This window comes from Chaetodon auriga, chromosome 17 (assembly GCF_051107435.1).
Source record: "Chaetodon auriga isolate fChaAug3 chromosome 17, fChaAug3.hap1, whole genome shotgun sequence".
Taxonomy (NCBI): domain Eukaryota; kingdom Metazoa; phylum Chordata; class Actinopteri; order Chaetodontiformes; family Chaetodontidae; genus Chaetodon; species Chaetodon auriga.
The window spans coordinates 20,576,141-20,600,938 of record NC_135090.1 but is presented as its reverse complement, the minus strand read 5'-3'; the positions used below and the strand labels follow the sequence as shown (position 1 = coordinate 20,600,938).

Here is a 24,798-nt window from a genome sequence, read left to right as displayed (position 1 = left end):
ATACCTGAGGACAAACACCCCCAGCCGGGCGGTCAGCGAGTGCGCCCAGCCTGTGCTGTCACGTGAAATCAATTCAAATGTCTGTAAATCTGTAAAAATGATCAGCTTTTGCTTGTGAGTTTTATTGTTAGTTTTGTATATTTTTGCATGGAGGACCTCTGAAAGTGCTTTAAATTTCTATCTACATCCCCAAAGCATTAATCTCGGAAGGTATTTGTTCTGAAAAGTGCCGTTAAACCAGCCAGAACAAAAGAAGAGAATACCTGTGGACCTGCTGTTGCCCACACAGTCTATTTAAATCTGCCAGTTGAAGTGCTTCAGTGTCCTCCTTCTGAAAGTCGGTTAACCCTGAGTCCTTAAGAGCACAGAAACAACGTAAAACCCAGAGAAGTGGCCCTTCAGCATTTACTACAAAGCGGATGACTGTTTTTTTAAATGCAGAACAGGTCTGTGAGGGCTTTGAACTGACAGTTCCAGGCGTTTTCTTTGTGTTTCCTTTCTTTCTGCATTTATCACACGTTTAGTAAAATAGAGGACTTGGTGTAAATTGAGCATCAGAGTGTCGTGTTAGTCTGCAGTAGGTGATGAATACTCAAACAGCTGTACAGTTTAACCGGTTTCCTTCTTTCGGCTGCATCATCTCTGCTACAGACTACAGATCGATGCTGGAAACTGTCTCGTGTGGATGTCTTTTTTGGTCGATTGGTGAGCTTGAAACCAACCTCCTCTTGCTCCTCAGGTGTTTAAACCCCGCACCCCTCCAGAAGCCATCACTCTCTGCTCCCGGCTGCTGGAGTACACGCCGGCCTCTCGCTTCTCCCCGCTAGAGGCCTGTTCACACGCCTTCTTCGACGAGCTGCGCCAGCCCAACACACGACTGCCCAGCGGCCGAGAACTGCCCATGCTCTTCAACTTCAGCCCCACAGGTGCGTCCGGAGTGGAGCACAGTTGGCTTCAGGGTTCGACTTTAAGCACAGCGTCACAGCGAACTGTCGAATCTGACTAAATGACGTAATAATTAGAAAGTTATGTGGAAGTTATGGCCGACGGATTCGTCACCATCTGTTCAGTGAAACACAATCGTTTGGTGTTTCTTGGTTTGTTTTGGAGCGACGCTGTGGCCTCAGAGGAGGTGCAGCGCAGCGTACACTATCCTATTGTTGTGTGACACTGTTCTCTCGATGTATGACTCATCGTTAAATGAAAGCTCCCTCCTTTATTTTCTGCAGAGCTGTCAATCCAGCCCCAGCTGAACTCAACCCTCATTCCTCCTCATGCTCGCTCTCATACAGCTGCTTCCGCCCACGGTAGGAAACTCTTAAGTCAGTTATTAGAGTTTTACTGTAATGTTAATTTCATGGTTTGTGTGGCGGCTGAAAAAACTGCCTTTGTTAATATGTACTCACTTTTAATTAGCTTGTGAGTGAAAGCTAAGTTTCTGCTCTATTGTGTTATTTACGTCAGTGTTGTATTATTTTTACTATTTCTATTCTAACTGGTGGCACATTGTGACAAAAGCTAATATCTGGATCTGATGGTCGTGGAGGATTATTCTGAGTGGGAATACAGAATGAGAAATCATTTTAAATGTTCATTTAATTTTATTTATTTATTTATTCTCTGCTATGTGAAGCACTGTTTGGTCAGCTTCATAAAATAAGTGGATGATAGTCTTATCCATCCTTATACGTCCATCCTGTAATTACACAGAAGATAATATATACAGCAGATAATTTGACGTGAAATACTGGTATAGATTCATTTTACTTTAAGACAGAATAATGTCCGAAACACAGTTGGCAGATCTGTAACCATAACTGTTTGCATGTTCGTGTCTGTTGTTGCTGAAACCACAGTAATGGGTGTTTTTTGACACAAGAGGGCAGCGTTGGACAGGAAATGACTGTTTGTCATGAACTAATATCATGTGAGCGTCTAAGAGAATTAAGTACTTGTACATGTATGTTCTTCAGTCGCAGCTCTGAGCTGAAAGCGTCCATCCAGTCGTCTTCTGTTGGTCTTGTGGACGGTCTTGTGGACGGTCTTTTCCACTCACTGTCCTTCCTTTGCTCTTCTGTCCTTCAGATGGTCCCGGTTCAGACTCCTCTCAACACAGTTCAGTACCAGGATCTCTTAACAGCATCTGAAGCAGCCTCTCACCTGCCTGCCTGCCTGCCTGCCAGCCTCACCCTTACCTCAGACACACACACACACACACACACACACACACACACACACACACACACACACACACACACCGACCTTTACTTAGGTCACTTTTGGGGACATTAAATAGACTTACCTGAACCCTAACCACTGACCGAAAATCAGCTTTCCCCTAAGTGGGGACGCAGCTTTTGTCCCCAGTTGGTCAAGCCGTCCCCTGTTAACTGGTCTTTAGTCGAAAATGTGTCCCTGAAAGTAGGCTAAGTCACACACACACACAGACACACACACTCGCTTTCCTCCATGCTGCTTGCTCTCCTCTTAGATGATCTGTTTTTGTACAGTAAATGCATTGAACAAACAAACAATAGTTCTTTAGCTGCCAGGTTTGAAACTACAGCAGGAGATTGTTACACACACGCACACGCACACACACACACACACACACACACACACACACACACACACACACACACACAGAGTTTCGCTGCTGCTCGGGTGGTATGTGAAGGTTCAATAGTGGGGGCTGGTCCTCTGTAATATAACCTTTTTTTAATCAGCTTTTTTTCCCTTTTCTTCTTTATATTTGTGTTTATTTATTTGACTAACTGAAAGCATCATGTGATCACAAATTTTATCTCTAGAGTTTTCTTATTTTCCACTTCAGATTATTTTTTTATATTCTTCTGCGTTTTTGCATCCCTGTTGGAAAGGGGTGACCTGTACACTGCCTGACCGAGACCAGAGCTGGCCCCAAACATGTCATCAGGGTAAAGGAAACTTTATTCTACTCAGGACGGCAGAGTGGATGCAGGGACGGACAGCTTCCTAAATCCTCCAGCCACATTATTTTACCGATTCGGCCTGAGTCCACAAAAGTTGGGATGCTGTGTGAACGATGAATAAATCAGAATGTACGCAAATTCTGTAAACATCTGCTTATTCTGAATCTGATGCAGAACACGTTTTAAAGACTGGGAAAGATGTGGAACGCTCCACAAACACCTGTTTGGATCATTCTACATTTGTGAACATGATTTGGATAAAGGATAAAGTAAAGACTGTCTGTGAATGACTGCATTCTGCATTTATTCATGTTTTACTCGGCATCCAAACTTTGCAGGAATCGAGGTTGGAAATGAACCATCCAGGTCTTGTTAATTTAACTGCTTAAGTGGCAGGTAAATTAGAAGAAGTCATCAGTGCTGAGGCTGGAGGTGCATTGGTTTGCCCCTTACATGAATCACGTTTATACAGACTGGACTATGAATAACCACCACGTCTTGTTTCCATCCATTCGTTTCCTGTTCTAGAGAGTTTTGTCTGGTGAAAGAGTGAAAGGTTCCTCTTAAAAAAGGAGTTCCACGACCTGTTCACACATCTATATAAATATGGGTAAGATCAATCACACGTTTAGGCTCCCTTTTATTAGTGATCCACACACCTTTTTCTGTCCGAGGAGGTGTTGGTGTTGTTGGAAATGTGATTACGTCAAACATCCAGAGGAATATTCCTGGACTCCTGCGCTCCTTCGTCACCTCATAAATGCTGTAAATGTCAGTTGTGAAAGTGTGAACGTATCGCTCAGCTAAAGCAGATGAGATGCTCGGCTAGAAAACGAGCCTTTCGAAATCAAGCAAATTACAGCCGCAGTAGTGGAGGTGTGAGTGCATCACTGGAGGCTGCAGGGGGCGCTGCTCGTCCTCCGTTTTCCCAGCTAGTCGTGATTAAAGCAGCAGTGCTGTGGACACCGCAGTCCTGCATCATTACAGCAGGAGAGGCTTTGAGGCCCTGAGACAGCTGAATTAAACAAGCATGAATATTGATGCTTTCACAACATCAGTGCTTCTTAAAGAAATAGTTTCCAGAATTTCTCTCCAGCTGAAGAAATTATCTAACTTTACAGCCCTGAAACTGGCCGCCTCCACTGGTTTCACGGTGCTGGAAGGTGTGAGTGTCAGCAGCAGTTTACTGTGGAGGAAACAGACGTGTTCCACTGAAATTCACAGAAATCTCAGTCTTTGAATTCAACAGAAAATAAATTCAGTTCTTACTGTTCCTCATTTTCCAAAGTGAAATAAAAACTTGTTGAGCTGTGTAAGATGATGTTATCAGGATGTGGGAGGATTTCACTGCTTGTGATCAGAAGTCGGACGTTTGGTAACTTTAAAAAGCCTGAATTTGTTTTAAGATGCATTTTAATTTTAAGCTCTGCACAGCTTTTAAACAGGGTAAATGTAGCTCCACGGTCGCTCCTCTTTACTGTTTCCTGTTGTCTTTTTTCCTGTTCTGCCTGTTGACATGTTACAACGAGCTGCCTTTGACAGCTTCGACTCCTTGTTTCAGTGAGAATATTACAAATGTGACTCTCTAAAACCTGTAAGATGCTCTGGGTGATACTGACAGATTAAACGTGAATACTGTCCAATTAAAAAAGTCACTTTTGATGGAATCCCCCTTCAGCTCAAGGATGATTCCTGAGCCGATGTTAGTGTAGAAAAGTGCTTTCACACTCTGTAGAAGCCTGAGCAGAGTGAATGTCGCTCGTCGTGTCGCTTCAAACAGCAGAGAAATGGAAGAATGCCGGGACGGGAATTTAACGCTTCATTAAACTGGAGGTTTGCTTCATGTAGATTTATTTATTTATTTGTTTTCGGATGAGAGTTGGATGTCAGTCGTAGCCAGAGAGGGCTGTCGAATGGTGTTTCGGCTTCGTTCGCGAACTGTAAGGTTGATGTTAAATGTAACGGACAGTCAGAGGCAAAAATAACTCAGAGGACAGACGGACGTTTGACTTCCACTGGAGGTGTGAACGGTTCAACTTCAGGCTGAGGAGTTCCTGTCGTGCATTCATGTACTTCTGTCTTTGTGATGAAGTTCAGGGTCAGGGGTCACGGAGTGTGCACAAACGTGTGTGTGTGTGTGTTTGTGTGTCTGACCATATTCCAACCTGCAGCCAGTGTTTTAGGCGTTAGAACAGTCAACAATACAGATTTTTAGTAAGCAGCGCAGACCACTTGAAAGTTTGTAGTATAGTATATTTGATACTATTGTACCACGCCTCCACCTGCTGTTTTTACCTGCAGTCATCTTCGTTTTGGACCCTTTTTTTAATTTTAAACCCCCGATTCTAACAAGGTTGGGACGCTGTGTAAAAAGAGCAAACAGAATGTGATCAATTGTTAATTCTTTTTGACATAAACTCAACTGAAAACAGTACAAAGACAATATATTTAATGTTTTTCCTCATCGGCTTCAATGCTTTTTGTAAATATCTGCTTATTCTGAATTTGATGCAGCAACAAAAGACTGGGAAAGATGTGGAACGCTCCAAAAACTCCCCACAGGTCAACAGGCTCATTGGTAACAGGTGAGAGGATCATGATTGGGTTTGAAAGGGGCGTCCTGGACAGACTCAGTCGATCACAGCGAGGATGGAGCGAGGTTCACCACTCTGTGAACACATGATTGGATGAAAGAGATTACTACATGGACTCAGGAACACTTCAGATGGCTGAATTCTGTTTGTACGTTTTACATGGCGTCCCAGCTTTCTTAAGTATCGCGGTTGTAGAAGTGACGAGCTCTGATGAGCCCTGATGCTCTTTGAATTCCACCACACTCGGCACATTCACCTTGATTTCACGCGAGGAGAGCGGAGAGCGTTTTTCATCCTCTTTCCCACCACGATTTTCCTCCTGGCTTCCTCTTTGGGTCTCGGACTGCTCTCTTCCAGTCCTGCGGGTTCCTGCCGGCCACATCCTGCTTTCTTTGCTGTAAAGAGCCCAGCCGGCCTGTTTGATTAACTCTGCGGGGTGCGTCCCACTCAGAGCTGTCAGACTTTCTGTGGCTATGAAAAGGTGTGGAAAAAGCTGCGAGAGGAATCAAACATGGCTGATTTTCCCTGTTCCCCTGCCTCAGAAGCCATTTTTCCCTCTCTCTCCTTCTCTTGTCGCACGTGTAAATATCACTGATTTTTATTTTCCTCTTTTTACTTTTTATTACAGAGTTGTTTATATCTGATTTCCCTCATCGTGCCGATGAAGCAGTCTTAGTTTGTGCATTTTTTTGTAAATAAGTTTCTTTTTTCACAATTCAAACTGTAAATACTGCAAAGGAAAAAAAGATCTGCCTCCTCCTGGTGTTTGTTGATGATCTCTCTCTCTCCTTCTCTGTCTCGTAGTCCAGTGAAAATTGTAAAGTAGCTGTTAAGAGCATCGTTACTCAGCTGTCCCCCCGTTTGGTCCCCTGTGGGACCCCTGACTGTTGAATGATGATCTCCAGGATTCTGCTCCAAAGTGCTCTCTGTCGGTTCACTTTGAGTGGAAAATCTAGTCCCCTGAAAACGATGTGAGCTCCCTAAAGTCTGAAGGACGAATGTCACATTTGCTTCTTTGAGCCATGTGACAGCAGAATCTGGCCAAGAAAACGAGACAGTGCTCTCTCCAGCCTTCACATCCATATCTGCTGTTGATCTACACAGAATAATGAATGCATAATGTTTGAAACAGCAGTTTGTTTTAATTTATGTGGGATATTTTACTGGGATCAAACTTTTTTTTGTAAGACATCTTAATGGAAGTGACTCAAAATCACATTTAACAGGCTGCAGATTCTCCACAAGGGGGAGCTCTACACGTCTCCCAGTGGCAGTTGTAGGGATTAACATCTTCAACGCGCATTTCCAGTTTTCTTTCATTTTCTTTCGGCCTCGGTAACCCCTGAAGTGTTATTCTATAATTAAACAATCACAGTACAGAAGACAGAGGACAAACAATCACTGTATGCTGGAGATATGTGCCAGTTAACAAACATTCAAATGATAAATTCAAGCAAAAACACCCCAAAGCAGCAGCTTTGAAAAGGCCTCAAGCAGAGACGAGCAGTGGGCTGGTCGCGTCACTTCCTGTCGTCTTCCGCCTCATCCGGTGTTGAGGCGGTTTTATCAGATTTCACGCAGCTCACTCTGGAGACACAAAGACTTTGTCCAACTTTTTTTTTCCCACATGTGTAGTCACGCTTCCTCAAACCTGCAAACAGACTTTCATGTGTAAAATCGTTGCAGTCCCCCTTTAAATCCTGTTATTTTCTTGCCCGTAGGTGGCGCAGGTGAGACTGGAACTGAAGGTTTTTTCTGTCTTTTTCTTCCACACTTTGAGTGTCCTCGTTTTGAAGCAGAACTTTGTGTGTTGTGACACATGGCAATATATTATTACTGTGCAGTATTGAGGAAAAAATGACTTGGCTGCAGGTCGCTGGCATTTTCACAGGAGGTGTGACGTCTGACTCAAGTGATCTTTTTTGTTTAGCTGGACTACAAATCACACGATATCCAGCCAGAACTCGACACGGGCATTTTGTATTATGTGCTGTATGGCATTCAGAATTGCTGCTAATGATCACAAGATGTCAGAAATTTGTGACATTTGTGTTGTGACTGCAGACGGAGCCTCTGATCAGCTGTGTGTGTTTGTGGTCAGGCCACATGCAGAAATCAGTTTCAAGTCAACTGAATCTCAGAAGTTGTACTTTTGTTTGTGCTTTTAAATTCTCTCAAGCCTCTCGTGTGTGTTATTCTAACTGAGGGAGACTCCTGTATCTCTATAAGTTTGTGTGTCACTTTTATTTATTTGATTTACTCCAATGCTGTTAACTTAGTGTCAGTCTGTCCTGGTACACTGATGTGTTGGAGTGACGGAGAGACAAACAGAGAAAGAGAGAGAAAGAAACGCAAACCTGTCCGTCTCTGTTCTGTGTGTGTATGATATGGACTCATTTACTGTAATAAAGTGATGAAACTGTTAAAATTGTGTGAACTGTTTCTCTTTCAAAGTCAGTTTCTTTTGATTCATATTAAACTAACTGGCATGTAAAAGTTTGGTTGAAATTTCTGTGACTGCTCAAGGAGTAAGAGATGACCTCATTTGCAAAAAACAAGAAGTTAAAGATGACACAAGATGACTTTTAATTTAAATGTTTACAGTTTCAAAATAACAAAATCGGAAAAGGGCCTGGAGCAGAAGTTTGAGCAGCCTACATGGTCAGTACACCACCAAAAATCACAGCTTGTATACTTGTAGCTTGTATTTATCTGTCGTTGAAAAATTCAATACATTGAGTCTGAAAAGGATTTCGTCTTTTTGCAAAAAATGTAGGATGTAAATTCTGTCAAAGTTTCCGAAAAAATTCACAGAAACAACTAGGAAACAAGTTTTTAATCAGCGCTGGTGAAGCTGCAGTTCTGCTCCAGGCCGGCGGGGCGCTGTTCGTTTCTTGGCAGGTTTTAACCTGAAGCGCCGCTTAAAGACCTTCTTTGACGTTTCCTTTGGCATTCATAAAAAGACGCCGACGAAGGAGCGAGAGAGTTTAATCTCGAAGGTAAATCCGCCAGAAAAAAAGCAGTTTTACTCTTTAACAGCTTCAACTCATTTTGCTGTTATGTAACAGTGATTTGTATCGTAAGCCGAGTTGTTTGTTCTACAGCAGCTTTGAATTGCGTCGTAACTCGGTCACATGCAATCTTAGCTTCCCTAGCTAGCTTAGCTAGCAGTGTTAGCAAGGCGGCGCCGGTTGGTGAAAGGCCTGTTTGGACGGCACTGACAATTTAACCGGTTACTTAAAGCAAGCTTTATTTCAAAACAGCGTCAGACTTGTGGCTGGGGATTAGCGTAAGCAACTAATTAATTTGTACGTTAGAGTTAATCAACTCCAAATAAGCCAGCGCAGCTTAATGGCTCAAAGGGAAACGCGGATGTTAGCTGTGTTTTAACGCGATGACTAACGGTCAGGTAGTCGCTGCTGTTGTGAAGTCGAGAGATAAACGATTGAAAATGAAACCGAAGTAAATCAGCTGCCTCACAAGCATCCAGTCTGAGTAAGCCGTGTCTGCGATTAAACTGACGTCTCTCAGTTTAAAGATAACATTAAAGCTAACTTTAGCTTAGCTCGTGTTTCCTCTGTTAGCCCACGTAACGGTATTGTTGTTTTGGCAGTGGATCAACACTTTGCCTTCATATGACCTTGTGCAGAAATGAGACATATAAACGCTCGATTTTGATTCGATAGAACCAGTAACGATGCGACATTACAATAACTTATCCAAGAAGGCAGAGGTCACGAATAGCTCACGTATTGTTAAATATGAGTCAGCTGTTTGTAATGATCCTGCAAACTGAGCCAGGAGACACACCTGACTGAAACTACTCCTGGTTTAAAGTCCTGTGAGAAGCTCTTCTTAATGAAGGTTATAATATTCAGTTTTTGTTGAAACTGTTTTGGAGAGGCATTAATTTAACTTTGTCATTTTGGTAGCTGTAGTTTGTGGTGTTGTTTGTGTAGCATTGTACTAAGAGGTATTTCTGATATTTGTGTGACTATCATTCATGTAAGTGAGTTGAACTAAATACTTCACTGTAATGTGTTTAATTTGGAAGCCAGTCCAGTATCCAGTGTAGAGAGCTGTGATGTAGAAACCTGAAGCCTCCAGTGCACACGTACAGTCAAGTATAAGACATCTTGTGTCTGGCGGTTAAAATGAAAAATATTTCCGCATTCCTTTATTCTGGATGGTTTAATGAGAGAGGAGGAGCAGATGCCATTTTAAGGTTTCAAATGTGGTGACTAGACCTGTTTTTTCTGCAAAAACCATGTCAGACACACATCAGATGGTTTTTATGTGTGCCTTAGTACATGTGTGGTGGAGATTTCTTCTTCACCACAACCAGGAAAACCATTTCTTCATGCACCTCGCTTTGCACACTGAGACACAATTACACAAATTACACAAAGCAGCCTCTGACTGAAAGTGTCAGCTGTCTCCACGTAATTTTAGCCATAGATTGTATCCTCGAAGGTTGAGTATTTGACACAAGAGATTACTTTAATATCACAGGAAATTGGCAGTAATCACATTAAAATTGTTGTCATTTATTTAATCATACGTATGAATGTGTCGTATCAAATACGTCAAACCAGCTTATCACATCCTGAATGTACCTGCTGTTTATTTTTCACCCACCTTCTGATGTAACCTTTAGTATATCTCATTGTGTGAGCAAACAAAAGCTGCAGTTTATGATTTGGGCCATTAAATTTTTGTTATCTGTGCAGGTCAAAGTTGAGGGCCATGGCTCGTGGGCAGCAGAAGATTCAGTCCCAGCAAAAGAACGCCAAGAAGGCAGCCGAGAAGAAGAAAGGCCAGGGCGCCGACCAGAAGACTGCAGCGAAGGCCGCGCTGGTCCACACCTGTCCTGTCTGTCGGGTGAGTCCAGCTGTGCTGCGAGAGGTCACCTGCAGCTGAATACTGAGCAGGTTTGGGTAGAGGCTGGAGGTGTTTCCACAGGGAAATGTGTTTGAGCTTCAGGTTCCTTCCTCACTAGAAGAAAGCACAATACTTACTGTGTTCTCCAAGGTCTTCAGTCATGTGACAGCTGTGAGGTGTGTGTGATTAGTTTGACTGTTTTGCATTTTTATTAAATGTTACATCACTGTTTGCTACACTTCAATACATTTAAAGACATTAACAGCTTGAAAATATATAATTCTAGTAACGACAACAGAAGTGTATCTCACTGGAAACAAATCTAAAATATCAGCACGATAAATGATATTCCTGACCTCAAACTACTGAGTGACGTTTAGAAAGAATGAAGACAGACGTCAGTATCCGTCCTTCCTCCTGTCAGCTGTCCCCCTCTGTCACTGTCCCGCTGGCAGAGGGACGAGAGGCAGCTTTGTCTCAGCCAGCAGCTGTATTTACAAGAGGTTACCAGATTTTAAGATATGTACCAAATATGTTCCATTTGATGTTTTTCATAGTCCACGTTTTGTGTCTGTGGTTGTTCTGTAAGGATCAGGTTTGCGGTTTGAACAGGTGTAGTTAACTCATGCTTCAGTAACCGGTGATGAGTCGTGTTCGCTGTAGACGGTTGAACTAAAAGGCAGCAGTGAGTTTGAATGTTTGTGAAAATGTGATGTTGGGTCAGTGAAGGCTCACAGTTTGGAGATTTTTTTAATGCAAACTTTATTTTGTCCCATTTTCAAGAGAGACCTGATGAAATTTGGTGGCCACAGGGGGTCACCTCCACAGATGAGGCTGTAGATGAACATTAGGCCATCAGGCCATGTGGAGCCCTGATATAGACCCACACATGTCGGCTTCTGTTGTGTTAAGATTTACTGTTAAAATGTGTGACAAAGAGAAAGAAAGAGAGCCAGCGTTCATGTCTTTGATGAAGGGTTTCTTGATTTGTGGTCATTCGTAGGTGAAGCACACTGTCTGGGACGATTCATCCATTGATGTAGCTCAGGTCTGTCCCCTCTGGACAGCTCCCTGGCAGCAGCATCAGCACCTTGGAGAGCGCCACGCGCTCAGTCCTGACAGTTGTGCTACTGTAAAGTCGATGGTTTGCAGGTCGCGTCTGAGTTGTTGATGGATGCATGCGGGTTGAGTGGTGCAGATTTGTTCTTGTTACTGGTCTGCAGGTATTAAACCCTGACCTGCGCTATACTGTCGAGAAGTTTGATATCCCTATTGATCGTAACAGAGCTGAAGTTTCAAACTCAGTAGAAAACACCAATTTGACACTTCAGTTAGAGGCTGTGAGCTGAAATTAATTGTTATTTTCACTATCTGACTGTTTCCTTGATTGCTTGTCTATAAAATGTCTGAGGATATAAAAAAAATTAAATCAAAGATAATCAGTTTACTGTCATATACGATGAAGAAATGCAGAAGCAAGATTAACTAGTTCTGATATGTCCAGTCTGTTACCACAAGATCAAATAACCTGACACCACGATTCTCTTTCTTTTGTTTCAGACACAGATGCCGGACCCCAAGACCTTCAAGCAGCATTTTGAGAGCAAACACCCAAAGTCCCCGATGCCTCCTGAGCTGGCGGACGTTCAGGCATGAAGACCTGCTGACTGGACTGGACATGAACCCGGGTAAGACCGCCTGCTCTGTGAGCTGTAGTCCAGTGTTTGTCACGCTGTTTCATGAAGCCCCTTAAATTCTGCGTCCTTGTAGATTTGGTGCAATCAAAACCTCTGACTCTTCTAAAAAGAAAACCTCGCGGAGGGTTTTTGCTAGCTCGCTTGTTCACTGTTAATTTTTCCCCACTTTCACTACAAATACTGAAAAAAACCAACAAACTGTTGCTTACAGATACACAATGACCACGGACTAAACGTTGAATCACGGCGCCTGAAGGATGCTGATGACGAACACTGGGACCCGTCAGTATTCACGGACAACGGGTTGGGATGGAGGGAGGGGGTGGATGTGTGTATGTGCTGTGTACGATGTGTGTGTGTGTGTGCGTGTGTGCGTGTGTGGAAGAGAAAACAGTCGCGACGGGGCAGAAGTACACCAGCACCCCATTTTATATTTATTACCTACTACTACCTTGCTATTTCAAATGGGGAGGGGCCCGGAAAGATTGCCTGCTAACACTGAATAAATTCACCTTATGACTCATGACGGGGAGATGTGATGAGTCTGGAAAGACCACAATGGGAAGTCTTTTTTTTTTTTTTTGAATGTATGGCGAGCTAACAGCTGGTTGTACTGGTTAAACACTGTGTCGTCCAGAGGAATAGATGGCACAGGCCCCCGCTGCAGGTCGCGTCACTCACCAGGGCACTGCTGGCGGGTTAAAGCTGCGTACCTGCAGTCGCTTTATTTCCACTTGAGCCGACAGTTTTCTTGTGAAAAGACTAAAACCTGTTTGTGTAACTTCAGAATTTCTGGTTGTTGAACGTAAATGCAGTAAAATGCAGGATATTACTTCCTGAAAGTAGTTTTTTTGGGGGGGATTCATGGTTTTTGTGTGAGACAGACTCTGCGGCCATGCTGCTCCACAGGTGTCCACACCTCAAACAGTACCTCACGCCACGCCACAGTCTCACAGCACGTTTATTTCCCTCCATTCCCTCGACTCCTGCTCGCTTTTATGTCTCCACATAATCTTGGCAATAACATCATCTTTGTCGTCAGTTAAAACGGGACGAGATCTGTTCTGAAAACCAAATGCTAACATTGTTTTAACTAACATAATCTCATTTATGCTTCAGCTGTTTGTTCACTGATGGAAGAAATTCAAGACGTTTGTTTGGTAACTGCCAAAATGATTTCATCCCTCTTCTTTCTGGTCCTTCATATATTCACTAGCAGGCAACTAATTTGCTTTCACTGTACTTTTTTTTTTTTTTTTTTTTACCCTTTTCAATAAATTGAACAATGTATTTAATGTGACCGCTCCTCTCCGCTGATTCTGTGTGACGTCCACTCAGATCTCATTACAGGGCTCCAGAAATCATTTAGGCGACACCAGAATTAAACCGAAGAGAAATCCAAACGCTCAGTTTTTATTAGTGGATTATGATTCACTGACAAAATGAAACTTAATTATTTACACTGAGTCATTTTTATACTGTGACCATAAGAGGTGAAAAGTGTTTAATACAGTTTGACCTTTTCTCTTCATACACACTCCAACGATAGAAACGCTGTCATTACATCTCATTCTTTAGAAAAACAAACAGGCATCACTGACGGCTCGTTAGCCGTCTAATATCATCTGCCATTCAAAGCTGTCCGTGACGACTGAATCTGAATTCATCTGTGTAAAAGTCGATGTGTTAAAATAACATTTGTACTCTGGAAAAGTCAGAAAATAAGTTCTGTACTCACAGAAAAGAGTAAAGATCAGGTCAAAGGTCGATTCAGAATAACCTGCAGCTGCTGAGAGACGAGGACCAGCGGACAATTTGGACATAAATACCCAGAAAACACTGCGAGAAAAACTGTTTAAAGCCTCTGAGCGCTGATTTGAAATCAGTAAACTCAATTTGGACAACTGATTGATGTCAATTCAGCCACTGATCCTAAATCAACCCTGAAACACGACAGACAAAGACGTGTCTAAAAGGCCTCTGTCATGAGTTCACGTGTGGAAAACGTCATCCGTGTGAATAGTTTGGACTCTGCAGAGGATCCTCATAGACACCCGCAGGTCTTCACCACCATGTTGCGGTGTTTCTTGAGGATGACGTTGTTGTTGTCGTCGTAGAAGAGGACGGAGATGGGGCTCAGCTTGGTGGGGGCGCAGCACGCTTTAGGAACCTCGTCAGGCTTCAGGAGGTGGACCTGCCACAGTGAAGTACAGTTAATACTCACACTTCAGACACGAAACAAAGCCTTTATCTGACACCGAGCACCGAGCTTCCACCCAGCAACAACACGGGATGCACTGCGATTATTTCAACGAAGAAACGATCAACAAAACGAGGGAAGAAGCTCACCGTTCACTGAAGAGGTAAAGTGACGTTTGTCATAAATCATTTCATGTGCAAAATCCTTCTTAAGTAAGTATTATCAGCAAAGTGTATTCAAAGTATCAAAAGTCAAAGTACTCATTCTGTGTCTCTATGTCTTCTATGTGACTCATATATTATCATATGTCACATTAGACTAATCCTGACGCAGCGACGTGTAAGTTGTAGCTGATCCAGGTGGAGCTCGGTTAGGTAGTCAAACATCACTATGATGTTTTATATGTGTTATATATCAAATCTGTAATTAATCTAAGACCAGAAAAAACACATTTGCATATTAATGTCTTCTGTTTTTGTGAAATATTGGACCATATGACCTCTGAACAGTTATTTAAATGAGAATCTGGAGATGAATTCTGATGAAAGGTTTTGAACAATGTGCTGGGTTTTTTTTTTTTTTTTTAACTTATTATGGTATGTTGTGTGAAACATTGTCATCTAAAGGGTCAGCAGTAACTTCAGCTGAGAAACGTTGTGGAGTGAAAAGTGCAACATTTCCCTCTAAAATGTGGAGCTGAAGTTGCACAAAATGGAAACGCTGAAGTGAAGTACAAGTACCTGAAGTGTCTACTTGAGTAAATGTACTTGTTACAGTCCATCACTCACACTGAGCACCTGTAAGTTTAATATGTGATCATTTGAAACGTAAAAATCTCCACTGGATGCAGCAAATATCCCTGAAATGATCACGAAGGTAAAGAAATAACTGGACTTTGTACTTCACACAGACAACAGTGTGTGTGTGTGTGTGTGTGTGTGTGTGTGTGTGTGTGTGTGTGTGTGTGTGTGTGTGTGTGTGTGTGTGTGTGTGTGTGTGTGCTGACCACTTGCTGGATGAGGGCGTGGTTGGTGGCGTTCATGCAGGAGCCCAGAGGATAGAAACACTCCCCGTCACAGTAGTATGCTGAGTATCCGGTGGGGGCCAGAACCCAGTCCTGATCAGAGCAGGAGGAAACTCATCAGAAACATCAGTGTGTCAGAACTGCAACAACCAACGAGATCAAACTCTGATGGTTAAAATAAACATCGTTCAGTTTGACCACTTCGATCAAAGACGTTCAGTCCTACGAAGCTGCTTGAATTCGATCCTGCAGCGCAGAAACAGGAGAACAAACATCTTCTGATGTGTTGAAGCGACTGAACCATCAGCCACGATGAACAACACGATCTGAAGAAATACACGTTTATGTTAATGTGATGGATTAATGTACATCGGACGGAAGCTGAATCCAAAACAATAAATCACCATTTATTAGTTGATTTGTAGTAATAATCGACGTCTGTCAAGTAACTAAATGTATGTAATCAATAATCTAATGGAGGAGGTGTAATAGTATGAAGTAGCAGAAAATATAAATATTCAAGTTAGTAGTTCAACTGAAGTACAGTACTTGAGTAAACGTTGTGCTGATGGTTAGACTGTTGTTCCTTAAACATGTTTAACTAAGAAAATATTAAAGATTTCTAACATATAATTTACAAAACACGCATTTTAAAGCTAAAATTGAATTATTTTACATTTAAGAACATTTCATTGATCAGAGCCCAGATTACCCCAAAGGCTTCTGGGTAAGTGTATAACCCGTGTGTGTCCATCACAGGATGGAAGGTGGAGACAAACGGACGCCGTTTTGATGGCGCTCCTCTGTGCAGGAGGCGGACACGCAGGCCGAGTGTGACTGATGAAAGCCTGATAATACGAATGAAGAGTGAAAGCAGCTGAAGTGTGAACTGACCTTCCAGCCCAGATCACTGAAGCTGACGTAGAGCTCGTGCTTCTTACAGGGCTGACCTCCGCTGTTGGCCGGACTCCGATCTGATCAGAGCAAAAACACTCATTAGGATCAAAGTGAAGCGGCTGAGACGAGATGACATGGATTAATCCACCAGACTAGTTTCTAAGTGTTTAAGGTTTCATGATGAATCTCTTCAGTTTCTTTTATCTTAATAAACACGTTTTAACCCCCAGTGAAGCCCCCTGAGGGCGTCTGGAACCTAACTGTGGATGCTGGGGACCGGGAGGTCGTATTTGGGTTTCTTCTTGCGGGGATGCGGTTTGACGGCTCGTGGCGGCCGACACGGGACCTGACTCTCCCTGAAGAAGGTCACCATGAAGGGCTGTTTGGAGCGGGGGCCCCTGCGTCCCACCAGCCCGATCCAGCCTGCGGACAGGGAGCGGTCTGGGAGAGGAGGCCAAAAATAAAATTAATATTACTGAAGTTCAGAATGAATCGTCCAGTTAGTCCATTACTAAAAGCTGGAGGCTCTGTGGCGCACCCACCCTCCTCCGTCTCCACGTAGAGGCGTATGCCGAGGTTGCTGCGGGGGTGGAGCAGCCAGTGGTTGGAGGCCGTGGTGACGTCGAAGGCCAGCCAGCCCTCCTGTCCTGCAGGCACCGACTGCATGTCCAGCAGCACCAGCTCCGGCTCTCTGAGCAGAAACAGAACAAGTCACTGAGCTGCCTCTGTGGTCTCCAAACGTCATGCAAATGTAAGACTAAATCATCGAAATTCATTAAAAAAAAAAAAAAAAGGGCAAAACTAAAGAAATCTGAAACCTACAACACGAAAACAAAGACTAAACATAAAAACTGTCTGATGTCTTTTATTTTTTTGTGAATCTGATGATCAAATGTCAGATGAACGGCAGGATGACGGTTTGTCAAAAGTCTCAAATCAGTAAAAATTTAACACTGAGAGTGATGAAGGCAAAGTTCAGGTCAAACTTCCAGTGACAACAGTGATAAACTGTTCGTGTTGCACCGTGAGCAGCAGGTGAGCTGCACGTGAGCTGCAGGTGAGCTGCAGGTGAGCAGCAGGTGAGCAGCAGGTGAGCAGCAGGTGAGCAGCAGGTAACCTGTGTCTGTTCTCTCGCTGGATCTCGTAGACGGAGATGTGCAGCGTCCGGTTGGCCCTCTGGCCCATCGTCAGGGTCTTATAGATCCGAAACTCTGCCGCCGTCACCGTCTCCCCCTGAGGGAGGGGCGTCAGGTCGAAACGGAACTCCTTCCAGTACGGACGAGGCTGCAGGAGGTCGCGCTCCTGCTCCACTGCAGGGAGGGAAAGGAGGACATGTTTGTGTGTTAGAGGACGGCAGAGACAAACCGTTTCAGGTGTCCTCAAACAGTTTAAAGGACATCAGTGTCAGGACGCGGTGGAATGTAATCAAGTACATTTACTCAAGTACTGGAGTACAAATTGGAGGTACTTGCACTTAACGTTACTAATACTTTATACTTCTACTCCAGTACATTTCAGAGAGAAGCATCGCACCTTTTTACTCCACAACATTTATCAGAGTTACTTTTCAGATTAAGACTTTAGTTAAAAACATTAAGAATTTGATTAGTTGATTGATTTGATCTTAAACTGAATATATTGGGGATTTTTTTTAGTAATTTGTGGATAAAACAAGGAACATAAAGGCCGTACTGTCGTCATTTTCCACTAATTTCTGGCATTTTATAAACAATTGATTCCTTTAGGAAATAATCAGCAGATGATTTGATAATGGAAATAACTGTTAGTGGTCCCCTCCTTTAAAACTACATTTAAAAAATATCCTAAAAGAAGTAAAGACAGCCAATAGTAACAGAATGAACACTGACTTCTCATCAGCTCTTCTGAGTGAAAGACGAAAAATCAGGATAACGTTCAAAGTAAATTCAGGTCATAAATGTCTGTCGAAGAGTCTGATGTGTTTGACGAAGAGGCGTGAGAGGAATCATGGGAAAAGTTTTAGTTTAAACAGATGTGAGAAAGGAAAATGTGTCAATGCAACGATGAAGAGTGAGAAAAGTGATGAAGAGCAGCAGTGTGAAGGTGTGGAGGGGCTGAGGTCCCACAGAGGGAGGAGAAGAAGAGTGCTGGAAGAGCCAACCAGTCCTTCAGTAAAAGGAGCAAGTGTGTACAAATACTCCAATACAAATACTGCATTAAACAGTTTACTGAAGCAACACGAAGAATCACAGATTAAAGTGTCAAAAGTGAAAGTGTTCATTATGTTAAATTCCTCATCTTCATTAGAGATGCTTAATAAATATCAATAGGTACAAACAGGATTTTACTGTTGTTGTTCAAGAAGAAGCAAAATTTTAACATCTTGAAAGACTGTTGTGTAGTTTAATCAGTAAAACTGAATCAGAATGTTGAGTAAAAACTGCACTATTTTCCTGTTTAAGTTTATTTTGCTGGTTAGCCTGTTTAGCTTGGCGCTAGCTGTGCGTCTTCCGCAGGTGGGAGTGATGTTGGATGAATGTTTAATATTGAGGAACTGAACGCTGAGCTTCATTTGAAGCCAACTGAATAATCAGAGCAGCAGCTTTGATGCTTTTTTTTCCCGGTTGCTTTTTTTGTGTGTTTACTGCAGCGTTAGCTCAGCTAGCCTTAACTTTTTTGTTATGCAAAGCCCGTTCTGCTCCAGGACGCTTGCTAATGTGTTTTTGTTGCTGCTTTATGTAAATGTAATGACAGAAACGACATATAGAAGCTGTGTGTGAAAAGGAAATGGTTGAACTAAAGGAATTTATTAGCTTGTCAACATTGTGTTACTTTGATTAGCACGCTGCAGCGAGCTAGCTCTGCCCATACACAGAGGCAGCGAGGCTAATATGGATCAGATCTGTGCCTGAACATGTGAGGAGGTGAAGTTTTTATTTTAGAAGTGGTATTTTGGTGACATTCTTGGTAGATGTGCAGCTAGCTGGACGCTAACACATCTGGCAGCGCTGACAGGGAACATGGTGGGAACTGACCAATCAGAGCAGGCCAGGCTGTTCAGGAGGGTGGAGCTAAAGCAGAGAGAAAAGTGGTGTTTTTGTTTTTTTTTAATTTTTGGAGTAAATGTACATGGTCACACTCAGCCACAGTTTAACCATCATGGACACAAACTTGAATGTTTGTATTTTCTCATATAAGATGAAACTTTTGACGTTATTCTGAAACTTTCATCGTGGAAAATAAATAAATACATTTAGATTTTTCTCTAACTGCTTTCACTTTGTGCCAGTTCTGCTTTATTTACTCAGAGAAGGTTTACGTTCGCTCTTTTTCTCCAACATCTAACATCAGACTCAGGCTGACCGGGACGAAGGTGCCTTGCTCAACAGAACATCAGCAGAAGGTGTGATTCTGCCGAACGTTTGATCGGAGAAGCAGGAGCCAAAAGCGGCTGAAAGACGTCCCCGTGTGGACGACCTGCTGAGGAGCCATCTGTAAATGAAACCTCCATCAAATCCAAACATGACACCGAAACACCAGCAGAGAGTGTGTGTGTGTTGGGCGTGCTCATATCAGCACACACACACACACACACACACACACACACACACACACACACACACACACACACACACACACACACACTGCAGTAATTAGAGACACTTAGTGCCCTGAACCGCAGCAGCTGCTCAGCACACACACCACTAATTGCAGCCCTGCCTGGTATTTTTAGAGTCGCTCCCTCCACAGCAGTATTTTCATCTCGCTTCGGACCGTTGGCTTTTTTTTTTTTCAGTGTGTGTCAGTGGGGCCTTTAATTCTAACCAGCTGTGTCTTCCCATTACATATGCGTAGGAACACACACCCATGCCTGTTTGATTCAACTTACATGAACTACACACACTGATTAGATTAGTCATAGAAATAGAAACTAAATATATTGTATCTGCAGTGGATCCAGTGACAGAGCTTCAGGGAAAGAAGCTCATGAGGAGGCGCCATTAAGAAACCTACAACATGCTGAATGATCGTAATTCAGCCGCAGGTCACATGAAAACACACAGTTAGCCTGCAGTCACTCCTGCTGGGTTTGTTTCCCGTCCTTCGCGTCTGTGCGATGCGCTCAGCTTCGATCGGTGCAGGTTTGATGATGTTCACAGAATTAAAGCTCCACCATCTGAGAGGAAACATGCCCCGTGGGTCACTATTAAAGTCACTCTTGAGTCACCTTTGTTTATAAAACCGTGGTGGTTTGGAGGATAAATTGCTGCTCCTTTCGCAGCGTTGACTGATAAATTTAAGGGTGCATTTTCTTCTCCAAAACAGAGCTGAAAAGGAAACCTTTCATTTGATGGGAGTTCATTAAAGACCCCGAGCAGAGCAGGACGAGGAGGGGACGATGTTTCCCACGGCGAACTGGGTGCACATCACCGTCCCGTCCCAGAGGAGCAGGAGGAAGGAAGCCATTCAGGAGAGGATGTTTAAGGCTTCAGCTTTGACAGATAGGCATCAGTCAGGCTGCTGGGGGGGTTGGATGGGAGCACAAACACTCACGCAGGATCTGGGTGCTGATGCTTAACAGTGTCTCTCATATACAGCATATTTAGGGAAATAATTATTTTCATTATCACTGAGGCCGCGGTTTGCTTTCCTGATTCATCAATCACGAGGTTCCACAAGCTTCAAAATCAAGCAAAGAACAAAGATATTAAAATCACTTTCATATGTGAGAGAAAAGTGGAAGATTTTCACACTTTAGAGGATGATTTTTACTGTTTATATAAACAATTATCAAAATAGAAGAGACTCATTTCTATTGATGGACGAATCGACTCACTGTTTCAGCTCTGAATGTATTTGGATGTGTGAGCAATCATATCTCACTTAAAGACTGCAGCACTGAAATGAACTGAATTTAATCAACGTCAGAGAATCAGTTTCTCTCTTTAGATAAACATGATTATGAGATGTTTCATTGTTTGAGCCCATCGTGCTGTTACTTGTCTTTTTATTCCTTTAAATCATGTTTCTCTCTTTCCATTCGACCGGTGAACAGACAGAAACCTCACAGGGAAAAAAAAGCATTGATGAGCAGATCTAAACTGTTCAATACTTTTTGTCCTCTATCAGTCCTCACAGATGGTCTCAGAGCTGGAATGATGCTCGGCCTCGTCTGGCTGAGCGGAGCGAGGCTGGTGGATTCAGGAATGCTGGTCTCAAATGGAAACTTACCAATATAGTTCAGCCGTACTGACACTGGTTTTAATTCTCTCTGTGGGGGTGAAAGTTTATGGAAATTCGCGCAGCGGACAAACTAAAACAGCAGCAGCGACGTTTCACTGTCAGTGTCATGAAGTTCACACAGTGTCATTTCACTCTCTCCGGCTTCACATTTTGTAGCCAAACCACAAAGTCAAAAACTGCTCTGTCGAACCAAACTGATGATAAAAAATGTTCTCTGTTTAAAAAGAAAGGATGGTTTGAATATTTCACTGGACAAGAGAGAGACGAGAAGATTGACACCACGTTCATGTCTGTCCCTCAAGTATAAAGCTGGTTAGCTTAGCTTAGCACAACAGCTAGCCTGGCTCTTCAAAATGTGAAGTTAGCATCGCTAAGTTTCATTAATTAACATCATATCTGGTTTGTTTAATCTGCACAGAAACAGAAATGTGTGGTTACACGTGGGGTTTTTCTACAGATATAATGTGTCAGTCAGTGAGCTTCAGACGTGTTGGTCGGTGGAAGTTTCTGGACAGTCAGGCTTGTTGTTTCCCTCCGTTTCGACTCTTTATGCTAAGCTAAGGTAACCAGCTGCTGGCTCCAGCTACATGTGTAATGTACAGATATGAGAGTGCTTTCAATCTTTTCATGTAAGTCTCATATAAATGTCAAACTATGACTTTAACGTAGTATTGTGTGACATCTCTGCATGCTTTTATTTTGGTGATATCTTTGCTCCTTATTTCCACGTTGTGTTAAACACCGGACCAGCCGACAGTCTGCAGGACTGAGCTGACTTAGTTCTTGATTTTTTGGTGAGTTTCAGTCGTTTCTTTCTCTGATGTGATTGCTTTCGCTGCTCGTGCTCAGTTTTCCTTCATCCAAACACACCACAAATGCAACCTGCATCACTTCCTGTCTGCCTCAGCATGTCTCTCCCCAGGGTTCACCCACCCATTGGCTGGTGGTAAATACCTGTTGTCGTGGGCTGGTTTACTCACCCAGGTTGACGAAGCTCATCACCGTGTCGGCCTCGCTGACCACCGTTCCCAGTGGCGGCGTGTGCGTGCTGAGGGTCGGGGGGGCTGCGTGGTTGACCTGAGCCAACCTTTCCGCCCCTCCAAACTTCCCCATGCCAGGTCCGTTCACAATAATTTCATTGCCCTCGTCCTCCCCGTCGGCCGACATGGCGTGGTACAGGTCCAGCATGAAGAGCGGTGCAGAGGAGGGCGGTCGCAGCGGTGGATGGGGTCTGGGTCTCCCCGGCAGCCCCAAAATGGACAAGATCTCCTTCTGCATCTCCTTCTTCTCGCGGCCGCTGAGCCGCCTGAAGCTGGAGTGGACCACGGCCTCGGCCTGCTGGCTCCACAGGGACAGAAAGAGCAGGAGCAGCAGGGGCAGGAGGAGCAGGGTCCTGGGGTGGAGGAGAGGCCGGTGTGGTCTGGAGGTGGATCTGGTCTGCTGCTGGAAGACGCCACTGCTGCTTTCGCTCATGTGCTTCATCTTGCTGCAAAGACAAGAGCAGCCGTGGGACACGTCTGGGTCCATGGTTCGGTTTCTTGTTTCGTCTTCTCTGCTGGGAAATCAAGAGTTTTACTCCCGCTAATGATGAGCCGCACAGTTTTCTTGACTTCACCTTATCTTCCCTCCAGTGTCTCCAGACTGACAGTGTTTTCCACTCTGTCCAGTTTGTCCCCGGACTGTTTGTCCTCCTGTTTCAGAGTCGCCGCAGACAAACGCAGTGCTGATTTATGCCTGATGTGTTTAGAGGAGAGCTGCCTCTGGACGGGACGTGTTTACCGCCTTAAACTGCCTCTGTTTATCTCTCCCTCCCCCTTTGCCTTCCTCTCTCCCTCTTCCACCTTCTCTAATCTTGGAGAAGAAAAAAACCCTCCTCACCCTCTGATCCACTTCTCCCTCACCTCTTAGTCGTGCAGCAGGAGAAACAGAGATAATGAGAGTGAGGGCATAATTACAAGCTTGCGATGTGTTTTGAATATAGACAAACAATGCCTCTGTGGAAGATCGCTCTACGCTTTGAAGTTGTAAACTCGGAGGATGGAAAGCAATTTCAGTGATGAGCAGGTGCCGCAGAGATTGCAGTGAAATTTGAGAGCCGTGTCATCAGGTCTGCTGCCGGTCCTCGTTGGCCTCACCAGGAAACAGAGTTCACACCTGCGAGCGAGTTCGGCCTCATGAGGATCGTCTGCTGTGGAGCAATCGCTGCTGGAAACTTTTATCCACTCATCCCTCAGTACTTATTCATCCATTCATGGCTTCTCCCCACCCACACGTCTCTGGGGTTCCAGATGTCTTTCTTAATCCATGTTAGAAAAGCAATAACTCCAGGAAATTGTTTCCTGATTGTAATCCTTGAGCGAGGCGAGAGGTTTCTTCTCCTTCAGCCTTCAGATCTCTGGTCCACAGTCTCGGCGCCCGTTGGGAGTGAGAGAGCATCTGCAGGCAGAGCTGTGCTGCAGCGAGCCTGGATCCCATGTATGAAGCAGAGGGCAACGGGTGTTCAGAACCAGGAGGGAGTTTCCCTCCCAGCCTCCACCGCTCCACCTCTTTCAAGTCTTTCAGCTTCTCTCTGCTGCTTACATCTCATCATCACCCCTCCCAGTGGTCTCTTTGGGAGACCTCATCTCTCTCTCCTTCTTACCTCCACCCATCTATCTTTTCATCTCCTCATGACTGCTTCCTTTCATAGCTACTCAACGCTGAGTCTCTGGCGGCTCGCTGGGAAGGACGTCAAGTGGCCCGATGCCCCGTTTAATAGCAGCTCTGCTCACAACTAGCGTAAGGGGTTGAAAGCCAAAAGTGAATGTAATTTCTGCACAAATGTCAGCGTGTACGGAGAGCCACACCTGACAAAAAGCAGCCTGAAGGCATCAAACAGCCAAATACATCCATAAATAACAGTTAGTTAAACATTTTGAGTGGAGCATAAGAAGAAATATGAATCTTAATACTTTTCCTTTGACTTCTACTCAGTAGAAAAGTTTTTATTTATTTATTTACTGCCAATCAGTGAATAAAATAAACTACATTTATTTTAGTTTTCAATTGCTCCTTTTAATTTTAAACTATTTTTGGGGCTTTGCACACTTTATACTGAGGACTGTGTGGCAAGCTAGCTTATCTGAAACCAGGGAAACTAAACACACTGAGTGCTAGCTTTTTTTTTTTTTTTTTAAAGCTACCTCGCTAAAGCCAGAATCCTCCATAAAAATACAGAAGCCGTAATATTAATCATCTAAATACTTGACAACATGCTTGTGTAGGATCACTGTATAAACTCTTTTAACTGACGCTAAAGTAGCTGAAGCATTTCAGCGGGCAAGCCAACGCT

General features: G+C 43.6%; 3 protein-coding genes across 4 annotated transcripts in view; 2 read left to right on the top strand and 1 right to left on the bottom strand.

The window, feature by feature from the left end:
- gsk3aa (glycogen synthase kinase 3 alpha a) overlaps window positions 1-24,798 on the top strand; it is a 195,589-nt gene that overhangs the window by 9,302 nt on the left and 161,489 nt on the right. Inside the window, exons 9-11 of one of the 2 annotated variants that reach the window (XR_013078424.1) lie at window positions 740-926; window positions 1,230-1,307; window positions 2,086-3,628. Coding sequence is in view for 1 of the 2 variants with exons in the window: in XM_076755030.1 (XP_076611145.1) it covers window positions 740-926; window positions 1,230-1,307; window positions 2,086-2,147 (327 nt within the window). In the remaining variant the exon portion in view is untranslated. Of the gene's footprint in view, window positions 1-739; window positions 927-1,229; window positions 1,308-2,085; window positions 7,968-24,798 lie in introns of those variants that run through there. The other variant, XM_076755030.1, reaches the window with a different exon arrangement.
- LOC143335327 (zinc finger protein 706) lies at window positions 8,466-13,423 on the top strand. Its single transcript, XM_076754652.1, has 4 exons — window positions 8,466-8,544; window positions 10,276-10,426; window positions 11,987-12,114; window positions 12,335-13,423. Exons 2-3 carry the CDS (start codon window positions 10,292-10,294, stop codon window positions 12,080-12,082), a joined length of 231 nt encoding a protein of 76 aa, XP_076610767.1. The 5' UTR covers window positions 8,466-8,544; window positions 10,276-10,291; the 3' UTR covers window positions 12,083-12,114; window positions 12,335-13,423.
- On the bottom strand, window positions 13,644-23,924 carry bmp8a (bone morphogenetic protein 8a). Its single transcript, XM_076754651.1, has 7 exons — window positions 22,448-23,924; window positions 17,362-17,554; window positions 16,787-16,935; window positions 16,506-16,685; window positions 16,242-16,321; window positions 15,330-15,440; window positions 13,644-14,317 (listed from the first exon to the last, which is right to left on the bottom strand). Exons 1-7 carry the CDS (start codon window positions 22,992-22,994, stop codon window positions 14,168-14,170), a joined length of 1,410 nt encoding a protein of 469 aa, XP_076610766.1. The 5' UTR covers window positions 22,995-23,924; the 3' UTR covers window positions 13,644-14,167.

Excerpts from the sequence above, each read along its gene's own strand:
- LOC143335327 (XM_076754652.1), top strand. The coding sequence starts at position 10,292 with ATGGCTCGTGGGCAGCAGAAGATTCAGTCCCAGCAAAAGAACGCCAAG. Across the intron at positions 10,427-11,986 it reads ACACCTGTCCTGTCTGTCGG|ACACAGATGCCGGACCCCAA; the intron begins GTGAGTCCAGCT and ends CTTTTGTTTCAG.
- bmp8a (XM_076754651.1), bottom strand. The coding sequence starts at position 22,994 with ATGGACCCAGACGTGTCCCACGGCTGCTCTTGTCTTTGCAGCAAGATG. Across the intron at positions 16,936-17,361 it reads CAGCGAGAGAACAGACACAG|AGAGCCGGAGCTGGTGCTGC; the intron begins GTTACCTGCTGC and ends GTTTCTGCTCAG. Across the intron at positions 16,686-16,786 it reads CTACGTGGAGACGGAGGAGG|ACCGCTCCCTGTCCGCAGGC; the intron begins GTGGGTGCGCCA and ends CTCCTCTCCCAG.